The sequence below is a fragment of the Pteropus vampyrus genome, unplaced genomic scaffold (genome assembly GCF_000151845.1).
Source record: "Pteropus vampyrus isolate Shadow unplaced genomic scaffold, Pvam_2.0 Scaffold32, whole genome shotgun sequence".
Taxonomy (NCBI): domain Eukaryota; kingdom Metazoa; phylum Chordata; class Mammalia; order Chiroptera; family Pteropodidae; genus Pteropus; species Pteropus vampyrus.
The window spans coordinates 3,307,975-3,334,435 of NW_011888813.1; the positions used below are offsets into that span (position 1 = coordinate 3,307,975).

The following is a 26,461-nucleotide window of genomic DNA, read 5'->3' on the forward strand; positions in this document are numbered from 1 at the left end:
GGAACCCTGGTCCTTGTAACTGGAATTTAACCAGTCTCGCAGAGCAACTGCAAAATGTATGCAAGTAAGCATAGTCCAGTTGAGCCCAGACTCACCTGACCCCTCTTGTCCTCTTAGAGTTGTAAATACCTGCCCAGACTGGCAGAAGTCAGCTAGAACAGAGACTGTGGAGAGTGAGGGAGAAGTCCCAAACCCTTAGTCTTTATATGCCCCCACTCCCCTCTGTTCAAACATCCTCTTCACTCCGATTGGCTTCTGGTTTCTTCACTGCCCTTGCCTTGAGTGTAGTGTTCTGCACTCAGCTGCACTCAGGGGTAATGTCTTCAACTTTGCCAATGCATCCACGTAGGTTCTGGGCATGTATGTGTATTTCCAGTGATCCAGAGTGACAGCCAATGGGAGGCAGCTTCTTGTAACTCCTTTTCCTGGAGACTTGGCTCTCCCTTGAATGGCTTGTCTTGGCTCCTCTAAAAGGCCAAGGGAGGTTATCTGTTCTCTTCACCTGTAGGTTATAAACCATAATGTGGTTCTGTTTTAGAAGGATGGTCTGCATGACTGGCAGATCACTGCCAGGAAGAAAACTCAGGTTCCATATTTGAACCCCTACCTCATCCTGCAAATCAAGCACCCCCCCAAAGGTTATGATCCCATTATTGCCTTTCTCTTTGTCATCTTCCTACCGAGATTAACAATATCCAATATTCTTTCTTAATCTGATTTTTTCCTGTTTTCTTCTTTATAAAGTTTTCTTTATAAAGTTTCTTCTGATATAGTTGAAGCTATAGGTTGTCTTCCTGGAAAAAAAAAATTGTTCCTAGTTTTCCACTCCATATTATAGAATGAACACATGTGACTTTCAAGGAGGAGTAACAATGGAGCATTTTGTTTACCATTTTATCTTCATTTCTTGATTGCACCAATGAATATTCAGGTCAAATTCTGTCATAATAGGACAAAGGAGTTGTTTACAAATTCTCTTCTTGAGGTGAAATTTTATTATTAAGTGAGAACAAAAGAGCGGCTTAGGAATCTTTCAGCTACGTGGAGACTTTGCTATTACAACAGCATTTGCTGAAATGGCGATTGCCAATGCACCACTGTTGACCATTTCTGATCACCAGAATGTGACAGCATGCTTACCTACAGGCAATTGAACTTCACAGCCTTGGTCTACACAGAGACGGCAAAAACATCTTTTTAAAATCATGTTTAATTGCATTTAACTGTTTTCTACCAAATAGATAAATACTGGCTTTCCTCAAGATCTTTGTTTCAGTGAAATTTAATTAGTAATGATATTTAATATTTTCAACAAATAATTTACAGCATACTAAATGTAAGCTCTTGAAATCTTGAAACTAACAAATTCCTCCTTCCCAGTTTCTTGGGATGGAGATGTACTGAATGTTCTCAGAATTTTCTAACATCGAGTTATTTTTGATTCAGAACATTTCCACTGGTTGCCCTTGAGTAGACATGCCGTGTTATCACATTACCTTTGGAATCTCTTTAGACTGTGACCCACATTCTCAGCAAGGCAACTAGATATGAACACCTCCATTAACCTTTTTTTTTTTTTAAATGACATCTCCCTTGAGTAACTGGTCACCTTGTAAGGTCTCAATCCATTGAGTTGAGTACATGTGATACATATTCCAATGAACTGTAGGAATTTTTTTTCTCCATTTAGAAGTGCCAAGAACTTTATTAATATTTGATTTGTGAAGTTCACAATACTGCCCTAGAGAATTATGTTTCTTGATGTTTCTTGTACTTTCTTCCCATTCTGCACCCCAATTATACATGCATGTGTGTGTGTGTGTGTGCAAACACGCACTCACACATCTATAGTTAAAAAAATGTTCTAGATTGTCTCACCTATCTAACTCACAATTCAAGCTTTGATAAAAGAAAAAAACATGAATGGGGCAAAAGTTACAAACTTCTAGTTATAAAATAAATAAGTCATGGGAATGTAACATACAGCATGCTGACAATAGTTTATAATATTATATTGTGTATTTGAAAGTTGTTAAGAGAGTAGGTCTGAATGTCCTTATAAGGAAATAAAAATCTGTTACTATATATGGGAATGAATGTTAACTAGACTTATTGTGATGATCATTTTGCAATACAAATATTGAATCATTATATTGTACATTTGAAACTAATAATAATGTTATATGTCAATTATACCTTAATAAAAAATTGTTTTCCAATCCAAAAAAAGAAAAATTTTATTAAGCTCTTAATGGTCATTATTGTTCTCTGTAAATACAGATCAGGGAGGCTATCTTTCACAATCATCTTTTTTATATGGTCTATCTAAAAAAAAATCTTGTGAAGTCAGTCTCCTTGTCTTCCTCTCCTCTCTCCAGGTACCCAAATCAGTCTTCAGAAGTGTGTTTAGCTAAAAAGACTTCAAATGTTCTGTCTACTCCCAAGATATCTTCATTTTAATCAATAATAACTCTTTATGAATTTCTAAATGGCAGATTTCCAGATATCCTTGATGAGGACAGGAAGAATTGAAGTGGAAGCATTGCCGTTGCTTTCAAAGGAAGGGAGAAAACAGAAAAGTAGGAAAATGCATAGCTTGCAATTTTAATGAGCAAAATTGTACCAACTAATAATAATATTTTCATACATTATTTCTAATCTTTACCCTGCAGAGTGGGTATTATTATTAGCCCCATGTTTACAAATAAGGACTCTCAATTGTTATGTGATTTGCCCAGGGTCAGACAGAAGCAAAGCAGCAGAGCCAGGGTTCAGACCAGGTCTATGGATGCCCGTGACCACCTACCTGTGCCTGCACATTTTCCTAGACTCTGTCTCAAGGCTTTGGGGAAAGATAAGTGAGAACTCAAAATCTCTAAGAATCAGCTCCAAGTAATTTGTACAGGATAAGAGGATGAACCAGAAGATATACATGAAAAACCCTAAAATACCCCTCCCTCCATCTTTTTAAAACTCAAGGGAGGTATAAAAGTAAAATAAAAAGAACATGGGCCTAGAAGTCAGAACACACTGGGTCAAATTTTGTTTCCGACAGTTATTATATTAGCTCTTATCTTGGGTTAAATTTATTTTTTCGAAGCCAAGTTCTCTCATGTAGAAAAATGAATGTAGCAATATCTACTTAATAGGGCTACTGTGAGGATTAAATGAAATAATTTATATGTAAGTCTAAAGATAAATAGCCCACTCATAGTATAATCTTAATCAATTGTTCTTCCTAACCCTGTCATTCATCATTATATACATCATTATTGAATGTATGGGATTATAACAACTCGGTATGTCAGAATTTATTTACAACCTTTAAATAGCTGCAAAGGAAGATGCTTTTCAAGTCTGTAACAATGTATTCTTAAATGAGCACTAGACAGCAGCTGTATTATCATAGCTAAGAGCATGAATTCTCTTAGAGAGAATTCTGTATCCTAATTGCCGGTTCAGATCATGGTTCTACTCTTTAAAAGGTGTGTGATCTTACCACATTTGTCTAATACTTCTTTCTGTGCCTGTTTCCTTATCTGTAAAATAGGAATAATAATGGCACTTACCTTGTGAGAGTCTGTAAGATTCAAATTTATTAATACAAGTAAAGTGCTTTGTATATGTCCACTTAGTGACTAGCACTTAGTAAGTAATCCATAAGTGCTAGAAACACAGCTAAAACAGTCATTCTCAATTGGGGATGATCTCTCCCTTCCCAGGGGACATTTAGCAATGTCTGGAGACATTTTTGATTGTTACAACTCAGCAAGAGGATGGCATCTAGAGGGAAGAAGACAGGGATGCTACTAAATATTCTAATACACACAAGACAATCCCATAACAAATAATTATCTACTCCAAAATGCCAGTAGTGCCAAGGCTGAGAAATACTGAGCTGAGAAAAACCACTCCTGGTCAACAGAGAGTCTGAGATAATTTCCCCAGGGAGCATAAGAGGTCACCAATCAGGAACTGCTGGAAAACCAAATATCCCTATAGAAAATGCACCCCATTTCATGTCAAATAAGCTAATATGAGAAAAGTCAAAGTAATTATTGGATGTATGGGATTATAACAACTCAGTATGTCTTAGAATTATGTTGAAATGCTCTTTTAAAAGACTAACATTTATTTCTCATTAGAATCATTACTCTAATATTCACTGAATAAGAATTCCGAGTGTAGATGAGTAAGGATGCATAATGGCTTTAGAAAACAGAGGTCCCATAAAAATCAACACTTGCAAATTTATCTAGATTCCTTCCCCCACAGGATCTAGCAAGAGAAAATGGTCTACCTATAATCAATACTGAGTAGGATAAAAAGAGACATAGATTTTCATGTTCCTTTATATTTCACCCTCCTCATCCTTGCCCACATACTTTGCGGGTAATGAGATTATTTAAATAAAGCTAAAGGTGAAGAGATCAAAGCATCTCTTTCCTCGAAGTCTCAGGATCTCTGATCAATTTAGCAGGATCTCTAGCTGAGACGATTCCTTATCCACCTTCTCTGTGAGCACCTCTATATCTCCTTCAGCTTTAGCTGAAGATGGAACATTGGCCACTTGAACTAGAACCTACTAAGCCCATGGGGTGGCTTTTCCTTACCAAAACATAGGCTTCAAAAATCTGAGGAGGAAAATAGGTGACCTTGGCAGCAGAGATTGGAGGGCAGGGATCGGTCACAAGCCAAGGAATATAAGAAGCTACCAGAACTTGGAAGGGTCAGGGAATAGATTTTCCCCTAGAGCCTCTAAAGTAAGCACAGCCCTTGATTTTGGCCTACTTAAAATGATTTTGGACTTCTAGCCTCCGGAACTGTGAGAGAACTGTCAGCAGCCACAAGTAACTAATACACTGGCCGTGATGGTGGACTCTCTTCTCACAGGCCTTCATTATGCTAATCTAAGAGGGGAAAAAGAAAGTGGAGGATGATGAAGAAGAATGAATCAACAAAAGGCAAGCAAGAGATAAAAGAAGAGTGAAGAAGAGGAGGAAGAGAAGACAGAAGAATCAGGAAAAAGGGGAAGAGAAGTAATTAGCTGAATGCTACAGGTCACATGTGAATCATACTGGAGAGAAGTACATGCAGACTCTAAATTCCACTTCCATCTACATAATGGGCATTAAGGCTATGCCCAGTTCTGGAACATAAGAGAAATTTGTCTTTAAAACAACTTAAAGACAAATTCATCCAGTGTTTATGTGTAGCTTACTGCATTTTTTTTCATCAAGGTACCAACGACCTCCTTCTGGTTATTGGTAACCCCTTAGCCATCAAGCTCTTTGACCTGACTTGCCAGCACTAAACAGCCTTCGAGATCCTGCTTATAACCCACTTCCTTCACAAAATCTCCTTGACCTTTTCTGAATTCCTATTATACTCACAGTAAGTATGTCTGTTATTTCTGCCCCTCTAAAAAAGAGGCTAGAAATGCTGCTAAGCACCCTAAAATGCATGGCAATCCTGTACTACAAAAAATTATAATATTTTATACCCCCTCCAGCAATTTGCACAGAGTTGGTAGATTAAATAGAGTCCTGTGGTGACCGACTATCCGCTTTTCCAAGTGCAATAATACTGACGGTCTCATTGCCTTCATCTTCTATCTACTTATCAGATTGTACAGTGATGGCTGATATTGAGAGTTATGTCCCTAAGGCATAAATCATAAAATCATAAAAAATAGATCGACATAATTCATTGTCTTGCTAGTTAAGAACACCTACCAATCTATTTTAGAAAGATTTCCAACTGGAATAGTTGAGGCCAGAAAGCATTTTCATTCATCCTAAATTTAACCCCAAAATGCAATTAACAGCAACCTCTCATGTCCCAAATATTCACAGCATCTGAAGATTTACTTTATTACCAGAGAGTAACAGGTTTCTTCTAAATTTATATTCTAAAATATAAATTTATATTCTAAAATATACTGAAGGTGCCTGCCTTCTGGTATTTATTTCTCAACATGTGACAAATCTTAGTATAAAAGTAAGCCGATCTTTTTTAATTGATTATATGTTCCTGGCTTAAAATTTCCCAAAGGAAGTTCTGCATTTGAGGGCATGTTTATATTTTTCATGTTGCTCATTTGCATCCAGTGTAACTGAAATTTAAGCTCAGTTCAGTAAATTATCCCATAGTAAGTAATCAGATCACTGCCCATGTGCAAACCATTATGTACACACATGGCTAAAGAAGCTAGTCAAGTACATACAACTGTTTGCGAGTATCTTTCATGGTTTTAGATTTTAATGTTTATTTTTCAAGCATAAAAAGACCAGAGGCACTTTTTGGCATTCTCATCATGTAAAAGCAGTGAATATAAAGCATATCATACAATTAAAAATAACAAATACACAGAGAATGGCAATAAATTAAATAAAACAAGTAAATGATGTACACACTTCCAAAACAGAAAACCAAGACTTAAAATATTGTACACCTTAGTGAAATAACAGCTGCTCTTATTAAAAACCATATGTTCCATTAGTACGGTATTTTGTAATTTATTGCTTTTCCCACCTTGGAAAAATTATGTTACAGTTATGGGCCTATATTAACATTTTTTGGGCCTTTTATAAGTAACAGCTTTTGCAACTGGACACTTAGCTATCCATTAAGTCAGTTGCTTGAGAAAAGCTTTCAATTTTTTTGACTTTTTTAGATTGCTCCAAAAGAATGATTCAGAGAAATCATAAAAAGATTAATTCATAATGATGAAATGATGAAATTCATAAACTATAAATGAACCTCCCCAATCAGTGTGTTATCTATGTATTTAAAGCATGATGGAGTCACATCACTCACATGAACACAGATTTCTATTTGGATGACCTTAATTCGTCCAGAATGCCTAGGATCAAAAGGCCCACACACCATGAAAAGACTAGTTTTCAAGTCAAGAAAAAGGTCCTTGTCTAGACTGATATTACAGATTCCTTTTTTCCTCTTTCCAAAGAGAATTCTATAGGTTGTAACCTATTTTCTGGTTTGTTAATGACAAAATGCTTAGTGTTTTACTAGCACTTTCTGAAACTCTTAAACTTCACTGTCATCCTGAGGGAACTCTGTCCCTGAAGGGGAAAATCATTTTCTTCACCCAGGGCCTTTTTCCTTGTATTAATATTAATATCCCATGAGAATATTAGCTCTGGAGGAAAGAATTTGATGGCGAAATTCCATATTTACTCATGAAATCCACCCCCAACTTCCCCTCACACATTTTAAGAGGGTAGTCTGTGTGTGGTGTGTGTGTGTGTGTGTGTGTGTGTGTGTGTGTGTGTGTGTGTGTAGGGAGGGTGTTTCCTACTGAACCAAAAGTCATTTTTACTAGCAGAGGCTCTTCTTTAGGGAGACTATACTTTGTATTTATTAGGACAGAAAAGTATTTAATTAAACTTATTTGGCACTGGCTAGAGTGTAGAAACAGGAAATGGAGTCTGTTCAGTCCTCCAGTTCTAACTCCACCTGGCTGCTCTCTTCCTGCCCCCTCATGGGTTAAAGGAAGGGTCTATCCAAACAGAAGGCATTGTCCAGCCTCACGAGACTTTAGCAGTGTAGTGGGGTTGACAGTCCCCTTACTTTCCTGTTTAAGGGGCTTGTGAAAGAAAAGAAACTCCTCAGTGCCTATGATTCTTTAAAAATGATTTTTAAATGGCTGTTTGTATATGTGGCCAAGTGACAAAGCACATGAACTCTGAAGCACTCTCTCTGCATTCTAATGTGGGCTCCATACTTACTAATATCTGATCCTGAATAGGTTACTCAATCTCTCTGTGCCTCAATTTCATCATTTTTGAGGAATATATTGAGAATATATCAAGAATTCTCATATACTGAGATACATTCTCAATATAGTTCAAGTGAAATATATCTCAAATGAAAATGATAATACCAACCTTAGAGGGTTGTTATGAGAATTAAATGAGTTAAAATATGCAAAGTATTTCAGAATAGTGTTGACACATAGTACAAAGTATGTGTTAGGTATAAAATACATCTCTTTTCAAATACATGATGATTTGAAGATATTTTTGTAGTAATATAGTATCTATATCTATCTATCTATCTATCTATCTATCTATCTATCTATCTATCTATCTATCTATCTATCTACCTATCTATCTATCTATCTATCATCTATCTATCTATCACTATCATCTATCTATCTAATGAACTGGCACTTAGTAAATATTTGATGAATTAATATAATCTAACATACAATCTAACACAATAGGGTAATCCTAGGGTCTAATTAGCTTGTCACTGATTGTTGCATATTTCAGGTGATTCATTGCTGTTTAGTAAATGGAGACAAAAATCTCAGAGTTCAGTAGAGATTTTTATGAAGTGGATAAGGCCTAGATGGTGGACAAAAGAAAGAAACATTTATGGAAAACCACCATGTGCCATGTTCTGAGCTTGGCACTTTTCATGTGCTATTATATATAAGCCTCCTAACAACTCTTTTAAAGTAGACACAATAAGTTCCATTGTGCAGGTGAGATAAATGCTCTCACTAATGTCAAGTAAACTACCCCAAATCACACAGCTAGAAACTAGTGGTGGAGGTAGAATTCTAATCCTTTTTTTTTTTTTTAGCAAAACATAACATGGAAAAAGGAGAAAAGTAGGTTATATAAGTTAAGTGATTTCACAAAAGGGTCATTATTGACTAAATCATTAATAAACAAGGTTTATAATTCAAAAATGGTATGGTATCTCTTAGAATTAGCTTTAAGGTAGAGATTCAGACTACACACTGTCCATTTTTAATCCAGTGGTGAAAGCCACTGCACATTTCAATAGTGGACTCATAGACTGTCAGAGATAGAAAGTGACCTAGAAGACCATTTAGTCCAACAGCTAAGAGACATCAGAGGTGAAATGGCAGGCTCAATGTCATACAGGCAATTAGTGGCAGAAGCAGCCAGAATTCCTCCGGACCCCACACTCCTCCCCTTTCAGCATGCAGAATAGCCAACTGGGACTCCAAGGCTTTAAATCCAACCATTTAGATGCATGTAAATTCTAGTTCATTTTAAATACTCTAATTCATCCTACTTTACCACCTAAACCTAAAACGAATACTAAGGTGATTTTTTAAAATTTTGGGGAAAATATAATAAATCATAAGAAGTTCTCTAGTGGAAAGTAGGTAGAGTTTATTTAAGAGCTTCTAATTTTAAAACCTGACCAAAATTCTAGTATGTACCCTGCCAAAGGAGAAGAAAAATTAAGTATTGTCTGCATGGGAGAACAGCCTTTTAAATGGAGAGTGATATATTTCTTCAGAGAGAGAGGAATTAAAAGGATCTTTATTTTTCTTGTTAGATTGCATTCATTCACCAAATATTTACAGAGGACCAAACAGCAATAGTTGCAGGAATCCTACTTTTCTTGCACATTTCTCAGTACTCATTACAGTGCAGGGTTTTTGATAGCCATTGATATACTAGTTCAGTATATTAAATGACTTCAGGACAAAAGTCACTGAGGTTATGGTAGCGACTACTCATGTCCTGTGGAAGTGGAAGGAGGAGGAGGTGGCTCTTGGCTATTCCAATGTTTGTGTTGTACAGAACTATGCAGCATAGTATGCACTTTCTTATAACATCAATAGTACTGTCAAGTCCAACAGCTTACAATTTCTTTCACTGTGCAAGCACCGGAAGTTGATCATCGATAGCACCATCTCTCATCAGGCTGACAAGCGTCAGGCTGGGTGATGGTGCCCATACTAAAAAAAACTGTACCATCCAGCTATCTCATAATACACAGCTATATCATAGGGCCTAGGAGGCTTAGATAATGAGTTATAAAAAATAGTAATAATGTGAAAAGCACATTATCCACTGCTTCCACACACTGCATGATTACAAAACTTTACAAAACATCTGAAAATGCCAGACTTTGGAAAGCTCAAACTTTTTGACTCTAAACTTCGAAATATGCCAAACATCACTTTGGTAGAAAGAGGGTTTTAGGTTGCAATAACACCATGGAGAGAGAGGAAGAACTAAAGGTAAAGACAAAGAAAGATGGAAGTACATGATTCTATGTGATTTTTATAACAGACATTTAGCCCAAGTGAGCAAATAAATTGCTAACTGACAAAAAATTGGCATATGAACTAAGTGAGTTTCTCAAGCCAAACATCCTGAAATAAAGGAAGACAGTGGGGTGAATAGGCAATGAAAGCACAATCAGCCACAGATTAGCTGGATATTGGCAGGCCTATAAGGCCCAGCAAAGATTTAGCTGCAACATTCCATAGGGGTTGTAGCACAACTTCCTGAGGATGATATGAAAAAGTCAACAATGATGGAGCGATTGATGCTAATTAATCATCTTCATCTCTCTACTTTCCTTAAAATACTGTATCGCAAAATCGACTTGGGATTTAAGGGACCAACATTACAATCTCAGATATTTTTTTCCACATTAACCATACAGTGGAAAAGTCCTGGTGAACTATATGGTGATGACAGGACTCTCTATAAAAATCCACATATATGAGGCCAACACATACTCACGCCTCAACTGTATACTTACACAAATACAAGGGAGATGGTGCATGCAATGATAACACAGATACTTTAATGATATCCATTATGGGAAAATCTGCACATTTCATGCTCAATAAATTAGTCATTAATATTGGTGACATAGAGATGTTATTGGGTTGGTGTGATTTTTATGCCATTCATAGCACTGAAGGCATGGTTTAAACACGGGCAGAAATTCCAAGAATAACACTGTGATTTAAAGTTTCATGAATACGATTAGGCAACTGGTCTTTTAAGGGCTAACAGACACTGCAAATTTGGCTATCAAGATCAGTTAATAAACACCTTTTGCTCACTGTAGTAAGTAGGGAAAGATGGTTGAGTGTAGGTGTGGTTAGTTTAGTTAGCAAATGCATTTTGAACACTTAAAATGTGCCAGCCACTGTGCTAGACAAAACACAGTGCCTTTCATCAAAGCATCTTGCAATTTAGAAATGCGGTAATTAACATTTAGAACATCTACAAATAATGCATCAAGTAAAGATACTTTCTAGATACCATTGAGTGCATTTGGCAATTTTCTATATTGCTTTCAAAACCTAATTCTGGATCCAATATTGACTGAAAGAATTAAGATGTTCAATCTAAGATGATATTAATATCACACACACACACACACACACACACACACAAATAAATCTTGATTCCTATTACACACATTTTTCTATATGCTAGACCTTTGGCTAATAATTAGGAAGAAGCACTGCAAATATTAAAGGGTTGATGATTTACTTTGGTCTGACCCTCCTAAGTCCTTGGATTCCAAACATTACCCACATGGATCTTCACACAAATTATGTATAACCTGGCGATTAGCTTCCACATTACCAACAAAAGGTATGTAATTAACCTGTTAGTAAAAACAATGTTGTTTTTGTAAACTTGATCAAACATTTGTATAAAGTTGTAGTGTTGAGATCAGTACCAAAATGAGTACAGATCTCACTCTGGTGATTGCCAGTTAGATGAGCACCAGTTATCACGTTAGGAAAGTTGGTAGGTTTCAAATGTGTTCTCTGCACATGTAGGAGGACAAAAGAAGATTCCTTTCACATTCATGCTTTCAACATATTTCAAACACCTGAGTTACAGACCTGAGATTTTAACTTATTCTCCTCGAGATGCCTACTTTGCTTACAGTTCACTTGAAATCACCCCCTTAGAAAAATCAACAAATACTAAGTAATTAAGGGTAATGAAATTTTAGCCTGAACATCTATTTGCATGAACATTGCATGGGAAAGTTTTCCTTCAGTGGCTCTGTGGTACCAGTGTCTGAGACTGTACATCCCACTGAGAACTATAAAGAGTCCCAAAGGGCAAAATTTAGGATAGAGAACATCTGACCTCAATAATGGGCGTCAGGATAAGAAATGCATAACACATGGTCACAACTCGAAAACAGTGATCTCGAGGTTACTGCAGAGGATGGCAGCTGTTCAGTTGGACATCTGGATCTCAGTAGCTCCAGAACTGGATTGTTCTCACATGAGATCTGTCTAGGAGAAGTTCAGCCCATCTTTGGTAATGGTTCTGAGAATTTGAATCTAATCTCCATCTTCACAAGATTTTTGCTTCTGGAAAGTAAAGAGTTGCCCAAAAGCAAAACATTCAAACAAGAAAGATCATTTTTGGGTTCTATAGCTTTGTCCAAATTGATCCTTCACCTTTAGTGTTTACACTCAAAAGAGATGAAGGTTATGTGAGGGTATTGGCTGTCTTCCTGTATTATTTGATATTATTGATATATAATTTTTAACCTACTTTTTAAAAGTTCAGTTTCATTCCATTCTCTGAGAAGAGCAATGAACAGCAAGATGTTGATAGGCAATGAAAGCTTGGCTGGCATATGCAAGTCTAGTTTACTATGCAAGTCTAGTTGTATCAATTTCAAGTGGTGTATTATATAACTATTATGATTGGTAACTAGGAATTATGAAATATGTACGTATTTAAACATAGGTCCAAGATATCAACTTTATCAGTGCAGCAAAAGAAGGAATTATGTTTAAATTCTTGAAAATTACAAAGTTGACATTGGTAATATATACAGAAGCATTGTTTAGCCAATTAAACAAGACATAATATACACTAATTGACTGATGAATGACTCAATGGACAGACAACTGAATTAATGGAAATAATGTTTCCTTGGGTGGAAGGCCACTAGTTCTAAGTAACTTATGAATATAAGTATGTTGTTGGTATAGTCCCTGTTCAATAGTGGGCAAGTTTTCCAAAAGAGATAGCAGCAGGTGTAATCAAATGCATTTGTATATTCATGTAGACTTTTCTTTCCCCCTCCAATATCTGTATAACCACTTGGTACGAATTGAAAATAAAATAATTGAAGATCTTTTAAACACAGTTTGAGGGGTTATGCTGTTTGTTCTATTTGCTGGAAATTGCTATTTATGCAAGACCTATATGTTTCAGTACTTTTTTCAACGGCAATTGGCTGGTCACAGGGGGCGTCCTTAGCAAAGACTTTGATTAGGACGTAGAACATTGCAGTTGCTCAATAACTAAGCACTAAGCACCCTTCCAGAAAAACACACTTTTGTGAATGTATAACATAGTGTACTATTTAAATCAACTGTTCAAAAATTGAGAGTTCTTGAAAAGATTTAGATAAGATACTTTAGAACTGGAGAATTCTGTGTAGATTTTGATTTTCTCTATTCTCAAGCAAATAAGGGGAAGGGGAAGCAACTTGATTTGAAACAAATACTTCAAATTATCAATTATAAAAATGGTGAGTACCAAATGTAAGCTAAAAGGCCAAAACATATTATACATGGCCCTTAATCAACAGTCTTTCAAGGACAAAGAGATGGAATGATACCATAAATCCCTGATCTCAGATGTAGACAGTAAGGAAAAGTTGGATGAGATTTAAATGTTTAACGGTCATCAAATGAAAATCTTTCTTCTGATGACAAAGCTGGAGTCTGGAAATGTTACTCTGAAACATAGTTATGACTATGAGAGGGGGTATGGACAGGAAAAATGAAACTGTATATGAAATGGTAACTCAGGACCAACGCCCCACTGAAGATGTTCCCAAGGGCCTGGGAGGGATGAAAAAGCAGATTAGAGATCAGCCTTACAAAAGTTCACACCCTTTTGATAATCAAATACAAGTTCTACTCTTCAAACCAGAGATAAGATCTACACCTATAGGTCCTGATTTAATTGAGTAACCTGATGATGATTCGGATGAATGACCTGGTGGAGGGTTCTGACTGATAGATGTCTGCTAAGCAGAGCAGGTGGGGAAGTGACCTCTGGTAGTAAATCAAGGATCTTTAGAAGCTGCTTTAAGTCCTTCACTTGGGTGACCCTTGCGACTGGAGTCATAGCTTGGACACCTGGGAGAATACATGATATTGGAAACCAAGTTTTAAAAGGGCACTCTTGTGCATCACCTGGAAAAGAAACTATGTTCTTGTTTTTGTTTTGGACTCAGAGAAGGGCATAATCAAAAAACCTTGAAGGCATCACTCTTGAACTTGAGCATTCACCCAAATCACCTGGATGACTTGTTACAACATATACTGCTGGCCCCACCCCCAGAGTTTCTGAATCATGAGGTCTGAGGATGTCCAGAGAATTTGCAAGTTAACCAGCTTTCAGGTGCTGCGGCTGCTAGTGGTGGTTTGGGGACCAGTCTTTTGAGAACCAGTACTTTAAAGAATATCAGACCAAAAAATATGCATCTTACTCACAGAAAACTATGATTTGTTCTCAATGGAATCTAATCAGTAGGTTTACATGCAGTTAAATTTTTTAAATGAGCAATGACCACCACTGTTAATTTGGAACAGTCAAACTAACCTCACAAAAGACTTCTCCAATGGAAAAAATGGGAAACTCTTTCCACGGTACACATTGGCTTTATTGGCTGTGGTCTTAGTCAAAGCACAGAATGAACCGTGGCCAGCAGTGTGAGGTCTCTCAAACTTGCAGCTGTTGGGAGGAGGCTGCTCTGCCAGTGACTCTGGGCAGGAAGTGCCTCGTTAGAACTGATGCATCTATTTTATTCAGTTCAGGAAAAAAAAAAAAAAAGGCAAAAAATTCCTAGGTTTCTCCAAACTTCTTTTAACCGCCCGACCTCCCCAAAGCCACCATGTCAGATGGCTTTGCTGCCATGGCTGCTTGACTTCTGGTAACTGAGCTTGAGGTTCAGTATGATGGGAAGTTTTCAAAATGCTGAGCCATAAATCAAGCCTGTATCTTCACTCACAGTGGGCTTAATGATAGCATAAATAAAACAAAAATCCAAAATGACAGACAAGCACGGGACACTCAGACTGAAAAATATCTGAAAGGAGGCCACGTTGCATTCGGATCCAAACGTCAGCTAGCTTTCCATAAAGAACTTTACAGTTTAGTGCAACTTTCACCAGAGATATGACTTTACAGTGCACATCAGGTTCAACCGGATGTCTCACAATGCTGCTTTCCAGGACCCCACGTCAGATAAAGGATGGAGTGCTACCGTAGTTTTTTCTCTTTCAAGTAAACAGTTTAAGATGTGTGTTGTTGAAGGCTACTCAGCTTTCTCTGTGTTCATATCATTTTACAGAACTTCTGCCATCCTTCATTTCCTTATCCAGCTAAGTGCTCAGCAACAATAGACAAACAAAATCTAAACTAGAATTACCACTACCCTGGGGATAACACTGAATAAGAGTTATGCAGTGTGATCTGATAATAGCTAGCTTCGAGAACTGAAAAAGGAAAAAAAAAAAAAAAACCAAAGCTGGTAAAGGGGATATATTAGAAATTTAGATTTTAAATCCTATGTACAATGTGACACACATTTTTAGAATTGCCCTTTTGGCTTTAAGGTAGAGAAAGTGATTAAATAGGTTCCCCTGATATATGAAGTACATATAAATACTGCTCTAAAAAGTAGCTGTGAATCAGCACACAAAGGATAAAACAATCTTGTTTTACCAAGAGAAGCCTTTCACACGTGTTTAACAGACCGGCCCATATCCTTAGAAAAACCTCGTGTTTCATGTATTAATCTCACTAATTCTCTGTGGTTGCCATTATCCTGATGTCGTAAAATGCATGCACAGGACAATGGAGCATGACCCCACTCCACAGGCTGGCCTTAACAAAGGACATCAAACTTGCTTCCAAAAATCCTTAGGTGAGTGACTGTGGATCCCAGAGAAAGAAATGAAAGAGACACTTAGAGGGAGGAAATATTTTCAATTGAAATACGGTATTTCAAGAACAAAGGGAGACCCACCATCTCAAAGTACACGTTTTAACATTGTTGGCCAAGTGTTTTGGGCTTTTAAAAGCCATTTGAACTCTTGGTGGCTTCAATGATTCAAAAATACACCTGACTCTAAACTGTAAAATTTCTAAGAAAAAAATAAAAGGAAATTTAATGGAAAACCTGATACTATAAAAATTAGAAGTCCTTAAAAATATATATATGATTTTAAGAAAAAATACTAAATCATTATTTAAAGGACATTGTCAGTTAGTGACCAACTGATGAGCATATAATACTATCCTCCTTTCCCTCAGAATAAGATACTTTCTTACTTTTAAATTATAACATCTGAACTGTCGGTAGTTTAACATCCACTAATTTTGTTTAAAAAAAATATTGCCTCAAGCCAGCTTTCTGATCTTTTATTTCTAGTGAAGTATACAGCTAAGATGACAGAGAGCTCCAATATCTAAGGCCAAATTGTAACTTTTGTTTTTATTTTAATAATGCCAGTCAAAATGCTTTACTAAAGAATGAAAAATGAGAGGGTGTCAAGTTGTAGAGATCTACTGAGAGATGACAGAAGACAGTCTGGGCATGAAAGTCCAGTATCTGCCAGTTTTAGAAACACAGAACATTCACTCTAGAAAATGGCAATTATGTAAATTCAACTTTTTAAAACATAGCAAGTTATTGTTAAAATTATTATTATTGTATGGCTCTATTTTGACTTTAGTGGCATTTTTTTTCATGTTGCCACTTATATGCTCTAACGTATAAGATCCTACACTTTGAAAGGTGGAGGTTATCCGATTATATATTGTTTCAACTACCCTCCTGAAAGGGAACTAACATGATGCTATGTTTCGAAATCCAGTCTATTTAGAGAGCAAGGCAGCAAGTTCACATCAACAAGTGTCACATGGCTTTGTAGCACATCAGAGTCAAGGTGTGTTAGGGAGGAAAAGATACCCAGCAACAGAAGTATTCCTAGAGTTTCGACCATGAGAGTAGTCAAAAACAAGAGACACTTAAATCCTTTTCTAATCGGCTGGTCCTGAAAGAAATGCAGGTGCTACAAACTCCAGACAGTCTACCCCTTTGTTGTTGTTGGTTGTAGTGTGACTAGATTTCAGAGACTGACAGTAGGGGATGACCTGGTAGAACAGTGAGTGCGCCAGGCTGGGTTTGGATTTACGTAGGAGCATGTTGGCATAGGCGTGGATAGAGCAGGAGACTGAAATGGGAGCAAATGAGGTTGGAACTTGAAGGTCAGCTGGTTTCACCAGAGCAGAGCAGAGCAGAGCAGAGCAGAGCAGATTGGTTCACTTTGATCCTAATCAAAATCAAGGGAGACTTCTCTGAAATTCATTTGGGGGCTTCTAAAGTTCTGCTTCTGGACATAAGCATTTTTCCTAGCTTGAAATTAGATGTGGCGTGTTTTATACGGAAATGAAACTAAATAGAATCTTTCATGGTTAAAATTTCTTTTCTCAAATTGAAAAGAAGCTGATATGTTTTTATTGCTAATATTTGAGAACTCAAAAGTTGAAAGAGGTAACTATTTTTACATCAAACTTTGGTGCATGAAATGTCTTTATATACAAACTTTCCCAAATTTACTTTCCAGATTAAGGTTCATGGTTTCATTTGGATCCAAGAAAACCAGATGCTTTCGTGAGGCCAGCTTCCTCATTTTAAGGCCATGAAAATCACAAATTTTCTGTTTTGTTTTAAATTGAGAGAATATGCGGGGACAGTTTGAGGAGGGAGTGTAAGAATCCTGGGAAAAGCATCACCTAATAATCATTCACTTTCTTGGCTACCATATCACATGTAGTTGGGTTTATGGTACAAACCCTGAGTAGAACGATTTACGATATTTGCCCCTTCCTAAAAAAAAAAAAAAGGGTTTGCTAAGTAAATATACCATTTAATTATATGTAAGAATTTGGTCCTACTTAAAAAAGTATTTATTTAACTATGAGATTCAATACAGATTATAGAAAATGTAACAATTACTGTGACTCTAACTATACTTTATATACCACCGACTCAAGCCTCAAAATGGAAAATGCATTTATCATAGTTGAAAGGAGAAAAACAAAGAAAAATAGGCTGGTTTCCTCTGCTAAGTAGGTAGGCATTTTTGATCCCTATAACCTTTATATCCAAATATTCCATTAAGATATAGATTTGATCTCATTAGTAAAAATGTGTAAACTATAACAATAAGAAGAAAAGTTGGTGCTTCTGGGAAACTGGATGCATAAGATGTTATATAACCAACTGGTTTTCAACCTTCAAATCAGGCACTACTAATCAAGGAAAGAATAATGACCTTAGCCAATGGGAAAAACATCAAGCCAGATTTTTCCCAGCTGTTTCTCTCCTCTGTGGCCTTTCAGTAACTTCAGTGGAAGTTTAGTGTATTTAGGGAGAAAGATGGCCAGACGAATCAGAAGTATTAAACCTAAAAGGTCAATGTTCAAATTAAGTCTTGGACCAGGCTTACTGCAAGAATAGTTTATCCCGTCCAGTGCTACAAGCAATATGGCTGACCAGCCACAATTCAAATGGGGCTGATATCACACTCTCTCCTGCCAAAGGGGTGAGTAAAGGAAAAACAGTTAACTGGCTTTGAAATGTACAAACCAAGCCATTAGTGTTTCCTTAGCATTCCTTTTGATTTCCAACTCAAGCTTATTGTGACTGTAAGAGATAGGAAAAATCCCCACAGGAGACAAATCCTTGGATTTAGTTCTATATAAACATAGGGTCAAGAAATTGTGACAAAATTGTTGCTTACAAAAAGTTGACTTTGCCTTTGAAGTTCTTGTGTGTTCCACATTTAAAGTCAGACACCTTCATTCATCCAACAGTAGCATAATGCCTTCAATAATATAGTGGCTTTATTCTTTTTTTTTTTTTCAAATTAAAAAAAGTCTCTCTCCACCCTGTTATAAAAGCATCAGTTAATATGCTTTCAAGGATTTGCCAAGAAAATAATCTGAGTTACCTTAGGCTTTCAGGTTTAACTGGCCTGACGTAATTTTTTTTAATGACCACAGATGTGCCAACGACGGTTTAGGTCCATTCCTATCGAACAGAATGGACTGCATGAAGTTCTTACTAATACATTAAGGGAAAAGCAATTTAACCTTTATCTGTAGGATTTAAATAAAACCTGTTAATTTTTTCCCTTATTTTCCCCCCAGATAGTCATTCAGATCCAAGAAGATAAAATATTATGGTGTCAGTCAAAAAAACAGCAGTGAAAATACTGACATAATTTTTCAATGCCCCAAATATTACTATGGAGTGATAGAGGCTACACGGAGCAGCAGGACTATGAGCCACTCCTTCACAAAGGGCTATTCCCACTAAAACCTCACGTGCTCATTAGCACATTAACACCTTGAAGTCTCGAAGTTAGACAAAATAAAACCAAACCTCTTTACCTTTATCTAATCCAGAATTTCTCCAGCTGGCCTAAACACGTCTCCCCTTCTTCATGTAATTCCTGCCACCACGCAAACTCTGGGACATGAACGTCTGTTTTTATGTTTCTTTTTTCCTTCCTTGCACAATGACTGGCCTATAGCAGGAATTCAATAAAAGGCTTTTGGAATGAATAAATGATCAAATGAATGTTTGTACACTCAGAGGTTATGTAGATTGTGTATGTAATTTTGGCATGTAAAACATATTCATCTTTTGTAGTAACCGTAGCATCTAAATTCACAGAGTGTCATTTCTTTGTCTACACATTTAAATATGGTAAGTTAGGAAAACACATCTTGAGTGGAAATAGAAGCATCTTTATGAAATATGAGAAATCTAACAAGCAAGTATACTTTAGCAAACACAAAATGTAATGCATATTAGGAAGGTATTGCTTTATTGTCCTGGTCTCTGTGCAGAATTTTTCCACCGTGACCCAATGGGGATTTAATTCCTGAATGTTTACCATTATTTAGCATTTAATAGAAATCTTTCTCCACTGGTAGAACAGCATGTAAAGAGGTAAGTTCTTAAAAACACTTTGATGTTGGAAAAAGCCGAGATGCTTAAAGGAGATAGTACCAAATTATACGAGAACTCTTGTGGAGCAAATTTCATGGACACAGGAGTTTGGTACTGCGATTTTGGTCACTGTAAACCAAAGACAGTCCAGAATATGACTGAAGTGATTGCAGTGGGATATCTGGCCACAAAAAGACAAATATAAATAAATAAATTGTGTGATGAATTCTTTACAGGGCTCTACAATTCAGATATCATTTGTAAATTCTTCATTTCTATTAAATATGGATGATTGGAAATAATGTAAAGATAGTTCTGTCATAATAGACTGCTGAGATAATGAATGTAACCATCCTGAGCATTTATACAGTGAACTATCTAATATTATACTTGCATATCTCCATGACATGTTATAACACATGATAATTTATTAGGGAGAAAGCATTTTTAAAAAATCAATTGTATATAAACGCTCACTAAATCTAAAGTGCTGGCAATTTCCGCCTCAAGGAGAACTCATTTTCCTCCTTTTTAGCCAGTAATTTTTGAAAGACTTCAATTATAAATCCAAATTTTGGTTGGAAAAATGTGACTGACCACACCTGAAAAAAAAGAAAATGCAAAGTAAAAAAAAACATCACTTTCTCTGCTGGTATAAGTTGCCAATAAGTTAGTTGTAAGTTATTTGTAAGTCATTCACGAGCTGATGTTATGTGGATTGGTAACTTACATCATTCACAAGGACCAACTGTATTGTTATTTTAGTCAGTGTTTGGCAAAGCTGAAGAGCAGAAGCTTCAGATGCTAGGTAACCTGGGCCAAACTGCCGCAAGGACAGATATGCTATTATTTGTAAAACGCTCAAGTAAAGCAGCTAATTACATTTTGCTATTTTTGCTTTCGTAGTCTTCCTTTTTGGATTGTAGACTTGCTTCCATTGGTAAACCTGCGGCATCTTCCTTGATTAAGGATGAATCGGGAGTAACTGTTCTTTTGGTAAATGCTGGTAAGGTAAGAGAAAAGAAAAGAAAAAAAACCTGGATGAATATAATCTCTGGGCTGAAAAATTATAAGCAATCATTGCATTTATTCTTGTTTTCTGTAAATTCTACTCGGCCTAACAGACTTTTAATGTAGGAGTAAACTTCATCAATTTACTATTTTTTTAAAAAATAACATTCATGTGATTCGATTTGGGGGTGGGGGCAGATTTGAAGGATCTGAGAGTGGAAGGTGTGTGTAGTCAGTATATACGATATAAAGCACACACAGAATTTTAGAGGGAGAAATCTTAAGGGCCTCCTTTACATAATATTCTTTGTTACAAAAAGGAAACTGAGAATATATTTGGAATCTAGGTTTACTATTTTTCTACTCCTCTTACCTCTCTTCTGAGCTTCAGAAGCCTATATCCAACTATCTATGTGAAATCTTCCCACCTGATTTCTAATCTCTGATGCCTAATCATCCCTTACTCTTCTCCATCTTAGAAAAAGATATACTCAACCACCTAGTTGCTCAGACCTTGGTTCCTTCCTTCCTTTGTCTTGCTTGCTCCACCCAACCAATTTAAAAGCCAGTTCTGATGATTACGCCTCCAAGTTCACCAGCATTCTGCTTTACACCATCTCTGGTACTGCTGACACTAGCCCAAATCACCATGTTCTCTTTTCCTGTTTCCATCCCGTCCCCTTCTCCACACCACCAGAATTATCTTTATAAAAGGTAAATCAGATTATATCACTCTCCTGCATAACCTCCTCACACCCAACTCTACCAATGGCCTCTCAGAGAACTTAGAATAAAAGCTAAATGTCTGACCTTGGCTCCATGGGGACCTCATCTTCTCCCCGTCTCCCACCCTCTCTACCCCTCCCCGTCTCTCTCCCACCCTCTCTACCCTCATTCAATGTTCCATTCCTCTAGAAGACCATGCCCCATTCTTCTCCAGCTCATTTACACTCTCTGTTCCCTCTCTCAAAAAGGTTCTTCCCAGTCAGTATTAATTCAGCTGGTTCTTCTTGCCATTCAGGTTTCTGCTCAGTTGTAACCTCCTCAGCTGTAACCTCCTCAGACGCATCTCCTGATCACTGATCTAAAGCAGCAGTCCTGTTTCAGGTGCCTTCTAGCATTTCACATTTATACAACCAACCGCCATTTTAAATTGTTTGCTTGTGTACTACCAGAAAACCTTATGCATAGCTTCTTAGTAAATGTTGCCTGAACAAGTGAATATACTTAAGAGACTTTTAAGAGATAGCCAATTGAGATTTTTTAATTGCTTTCTAGAAAACATCTAGAGAGTATCTTATCAAATTACAATGACCAGAACTCAATTATTTAAAAACATCTGGCACCTAACTGGTCAGTGAAAAGATAGTCACACACACACACAAAATCCTTGTCATGTAAAATAAACCTATAATATACAGAGACAGAAAAACTGTGCCATCATGGAATAAATAGATCTTTTCGAAACAAAAATCTTTTTTTTTTTTTTACCTTATCAGTACCCCAACATTTTCTTTTTTTGTCTTAAATCTTTGGCATTTTATTCTACAAGTTTGAGGACAGACTACATTCAAAGCATCTATTCAGAGTTAGCCAGGTGGATCCTGAAGTACAACAGAGAAGGGAAAAGAGTGTGCTTTTCTTGCTGTGGATAAATTACTTTTTATCCGAGTGACTTAAACTCCCCCTAAAGGCACCACACAACATGAATTGAGAATCTACTTTTTTTTTTTTTTTAATAGCAATGTAAACTGAGGTAAGGAAGTAAAATAAGAGTTCTTTTCAGCAACTTCCATTGATTTGCTTTTCTAAGAATATCGAGTTAAATAAGTAAGATTCACTTCCAATGCCCATAATAATCCTTAGATAACATTTCCCCTGTCAAAAATTAGTCCTTTCTTTTTGAAATCATTTATGTAGTATTTATTTATTTATTTAAACATTATTTACAACAGTTTTAGAATGGCAGAGAATTTGCAATCTGCGGTTATTTTCAAAATTTAGTTTAGAGATACCAACTCCCAAATATCAAGCATTTCAATCTTAAAGGACTGGAGATTTTGAAAAGTCATCAGGTTACTACAGATCTCACTCAAATCTGGCCTGGTCCCGGCCTCAGGAGTAGGAGCCTTGTCCTGGAGTGTGTTCTTTTAGCCTAAAAGGAGCTATGCATGGAGACTAGTGGTCAGTCACTACTTATAAAAAGTAAAAATGACAGCTTCAAAAGCTGGCTTTATGAGTCTCTCTCACTAAGCCCCCACTGTCTACAGGCTGAAGGAAATGGAATCCAAGTCTTCAAAAAGAGTGTCCTGAATCGCAGCCATAACTCCTAGCCAGCCAGGATAAATTTGGTAGTAATCATGGCTCTAAATAATGGATTTCTGTGTTTCCATTTCCAATGGTAATATAAACTTACAATTTATACATTTCTCCCCTTCTTCCTGGCAGAAGGAATCTACCTTTTCTTGAATTGACCCGAACTACACAAAGCTGACATAAATTACTACTTAAAACAAACTTTCATTAATGCTGGATCATTTCAGGGACCACAAATTATGCAGTATTTTCCCATTTCCTTTGTTTTTTCCATGGTCAGTGATTCTATGCTTTAGTTTGGTCACAGTTTGACAGGGCACCTAAGTCAGCAGAATGAATGCCTTAGCGTCTACAGCATAGACAGAAGGGCCTCACCTAACTGGAGTAGGAGGAGCCTGTTCTGTGGGCTCATAAACTCATGTCTGCTTCAGGACTCGTAGCTATTTTCTCATGTCTCCATACGAGTCTACACAACTCTAAACTCCAACCCCTAGCTTTCAGGTTCCATTCAGAAGTTAACCGGAAAACTGAACACTTACTTGCTAGTCAGACATAAAAGCTGGGGTGTTCTTAGTAGCATTTTATTTTTATGATTCTTTTTTAGCTGGTGTACATACACATATCAAATAGCACCAAAGGGCTACATAGGAAGACTGCAGTCTCTTGCCCCATCCCTCCCAATCCCACAATCCTGCTCCCTAGAGTCAACCGATTAACTCTTTTAGCTTTATTTTCTGTTTACTTCAATTTTTGTAAATAAAGGAAAGCTTATATTGCTATTTTCTGATTTATCATTTTTAGACTTGTCCACACCCATCCACTTCCCTGCACCCCATCCTCCCTATATAGTTACATCTGAACTTCTAGCTATGTCAATAGTGAGTATTTATATTATTACGACTATGTAAATATGGCTCGCATAAAATCTAACAGGTATACTATGAAAGTGTTTCTTTTCTTGCTCATTTTTTCCCCTGGAGTTATTAATTGACAGATGTTTTCATTTTTGTTTTTTATTTACTCTTTTTCTAGGACTATCCTTAATTGTTTCTAATAACTCAATTAGATCTGCCATATTTCTATTAGTAGCTTTTTTCTAGGTGTTCGACTGAATCAAATAATCTATCAATTTTGTTGTTGTTGTTGTTTATTTCCTCAAGATTTTCCTGATGGAATCTTACCTTTCTTCCTTCAATACAAGAGAAATGAAGAACATGAGTATCCACATTAAAAGGTCCCACCCAGCAAGTAGCTAGAAAAGTGAATAAGACAAGACCCACAGGGAGGCACAGCATCACAAAACTCATTAGGGTTAAAGAGAAGATCCTAAATGTTCCCAGGGCTGAGAGTGGGGAGTTAGTGGTGGTGGTGAAGATCACGTCAAAGGAGTGGGAGTCAGAGTGAAAAAGGCATAAGGTTTTCGACAGCAACGTCAGATTTTGGAATACAATTGTGCAATGACTTCAGGAGTCACTTTCAACCTAGAATTTCACAATCAATCAGCCAAAGTTTCAGTCAAGTGTGAGCAGAAGAAATCCATTTTCAAAAATACAAAGGGAAAACATTTACCTCCCTTTTTTTGATATGTACTCACAAAAGAAAGGACTAAAACAAGCAGAGAAAGGCATGGGGTTTGAGAAACATGGGCGTCGACACCGGAAGAGAGTGAAGAAACATCTCAGGATGACAGCAGTGCATCAGGTACCTGGGTGGGCCCCTTTCGATCTGCCCACTTCTGGCCTTTGTTCTGTTTTCTTTGTTGTCTCATCCCAAGTCTCTCACTAATCAGGCATTGTCCCCGTTGAACTGATTTTATAAATATCTTTTCTCTCCTATTGTCCCATTCTTCTTTTTCTTCTGCTTTCTTTGTGATTTTCATGACTTCATTTTCCACCTTTCTAGTTTATTGTATTTTAAAATTCTGAGACTTGTTATCCTGTGTTCCTTTTTCATAGCATCTTGCTCTTACTTTTAATGGATGTGATATTTTCTCTCACGTCTCTGAGGGCATTAATGATTTTTTTAAAGACAGCTTCTGTTCCCTGCCTTATCAATTTACTGTGGGCTGTTTTTCTCTTCATCAGTGTTGACATCTCTCCTTTGTAATTTTGGAGGTTGAAAAGGAGTTCAAAGAAAAATTACAGAACAATTTCTATAACTACGCTGAAATTGTTTGTGCTACAAAAATGAAAAAGTATTCAGGGTGATCCTAATCCACTTCTAAAATACCACATTCTGAAAAACATTGAAAACTCACGGGTCATCAGAAAAGCAAATAAGAATAACTATGATTTCTAGAAATAGGTTTAATTCAATCCCTTAAAATGATTACCAATAAGGTACCTATGATTAAAATTTTAAAAGTATCCTTGAAAACATTTAGGGAGGTGTGAGAGGAAAATCATAAAACCAACTTGTCAAGAGCATAGTAAAACATAAATCTTTGAGTCAATAAATTAATTACTTTATCAATAAATTAAATTAATAAAGAGGTTTACTTTTTAAGCTACATTTCAGACTTTTTCAATATAGACAATAATAAGCATTTTTATCCAAATTATGTTCTCAGTGATATTTTTTCCTATTTTCATTTAGTTCTCTTTGAGCCATATCATTTACTTAGAAACGTATGGCTGCCTACATTTCTCTAAGAAGAATCTTAGAGAAATGACTATTGCTAGTCATGAAATGCTACTGAGTGGAAAGCTGAACACAGTTTCTTTCACAGCCTGCCATAATATTAAATAAAATTCTAAAAATCTTGATGTTTTCCTCCTAATATCTTCAAACTACTTCCGTCTGGGTGCCTTTCTGGGGAGCCTCATGAGAGTCATGATGACAAATTAAATAGGAGCAGAGCAAGGACCTCTGCACTCGTATCATGGTGCTGTTTATCTCCAGACTCCTGAATACCTTAATGGATGAGATACTATGCTACTTGAAGGTGCTTTGCCCTTACTCTCCCCCATGCTCATATACATCGAACAGACCTGAGGAAATTTTTCCTTGCTTAATCTAAAATATTAAAAATTTGACCTATGCATATATCAGATTCTGAGGTACCATAACCAACTTGAGATATGAAGGGTGGCGGCCAGATTAGAATAGTAGAGGGTTTATGCAGATATATAAAATCATTAGGAAGGATGGTTAAGACAGGAAAGAGAAAATGCCTAATTTTTGTAATAAAATAATCATGATATAATGAAAACCAAAACATTATCATAAACTGATAAATATTTATTCAATGAATCCATAAATATAAATCAGTAAAAATGAGAGTTATCAC

General features: G+C 36.5%; 1 protein-coding gene across 9 annotated transcripts in view; it reads right to left on the reverse strand.

Annotated features, from left to right (window-relative positions):
• Window positions 1-483: 483 nt before the first annotated feature.
• CEP128 (centrosomal protein 128) overlaps window positions 484-26,461 on the reverse strand; it is a 357,353-nt gene continuing 331,375 nt past the window's right edge. For 3 of the 9 annotated variants that reach the window (XM_023528831.1, XM_023528827.1, XM_023528835.1), the window contains 2 exons: window positions 20,728-20,848; window positions 19,620-20,447 (listed from right to left, as the gene is read on the reverse strand). In XM_023528831.1, coding sequence (XP_023384599.1) covers window positions 20,405-20,447; window positions 20,728-20,848 — 164 coding nt within the window. In that variant the 3' untranslated portion in view covers window positions 19,620-20,404. Of the gene's footprint in view, window positions 503-18,284; window positions 19,418-19,619; window positions 20,849-26,461 lie in introns of those variants that run through there. The other 6 variants (XM_011357097.2, XM_011357094.2, XM_011357096.2 and 3 more) reach the window with 4 other exon arrangements.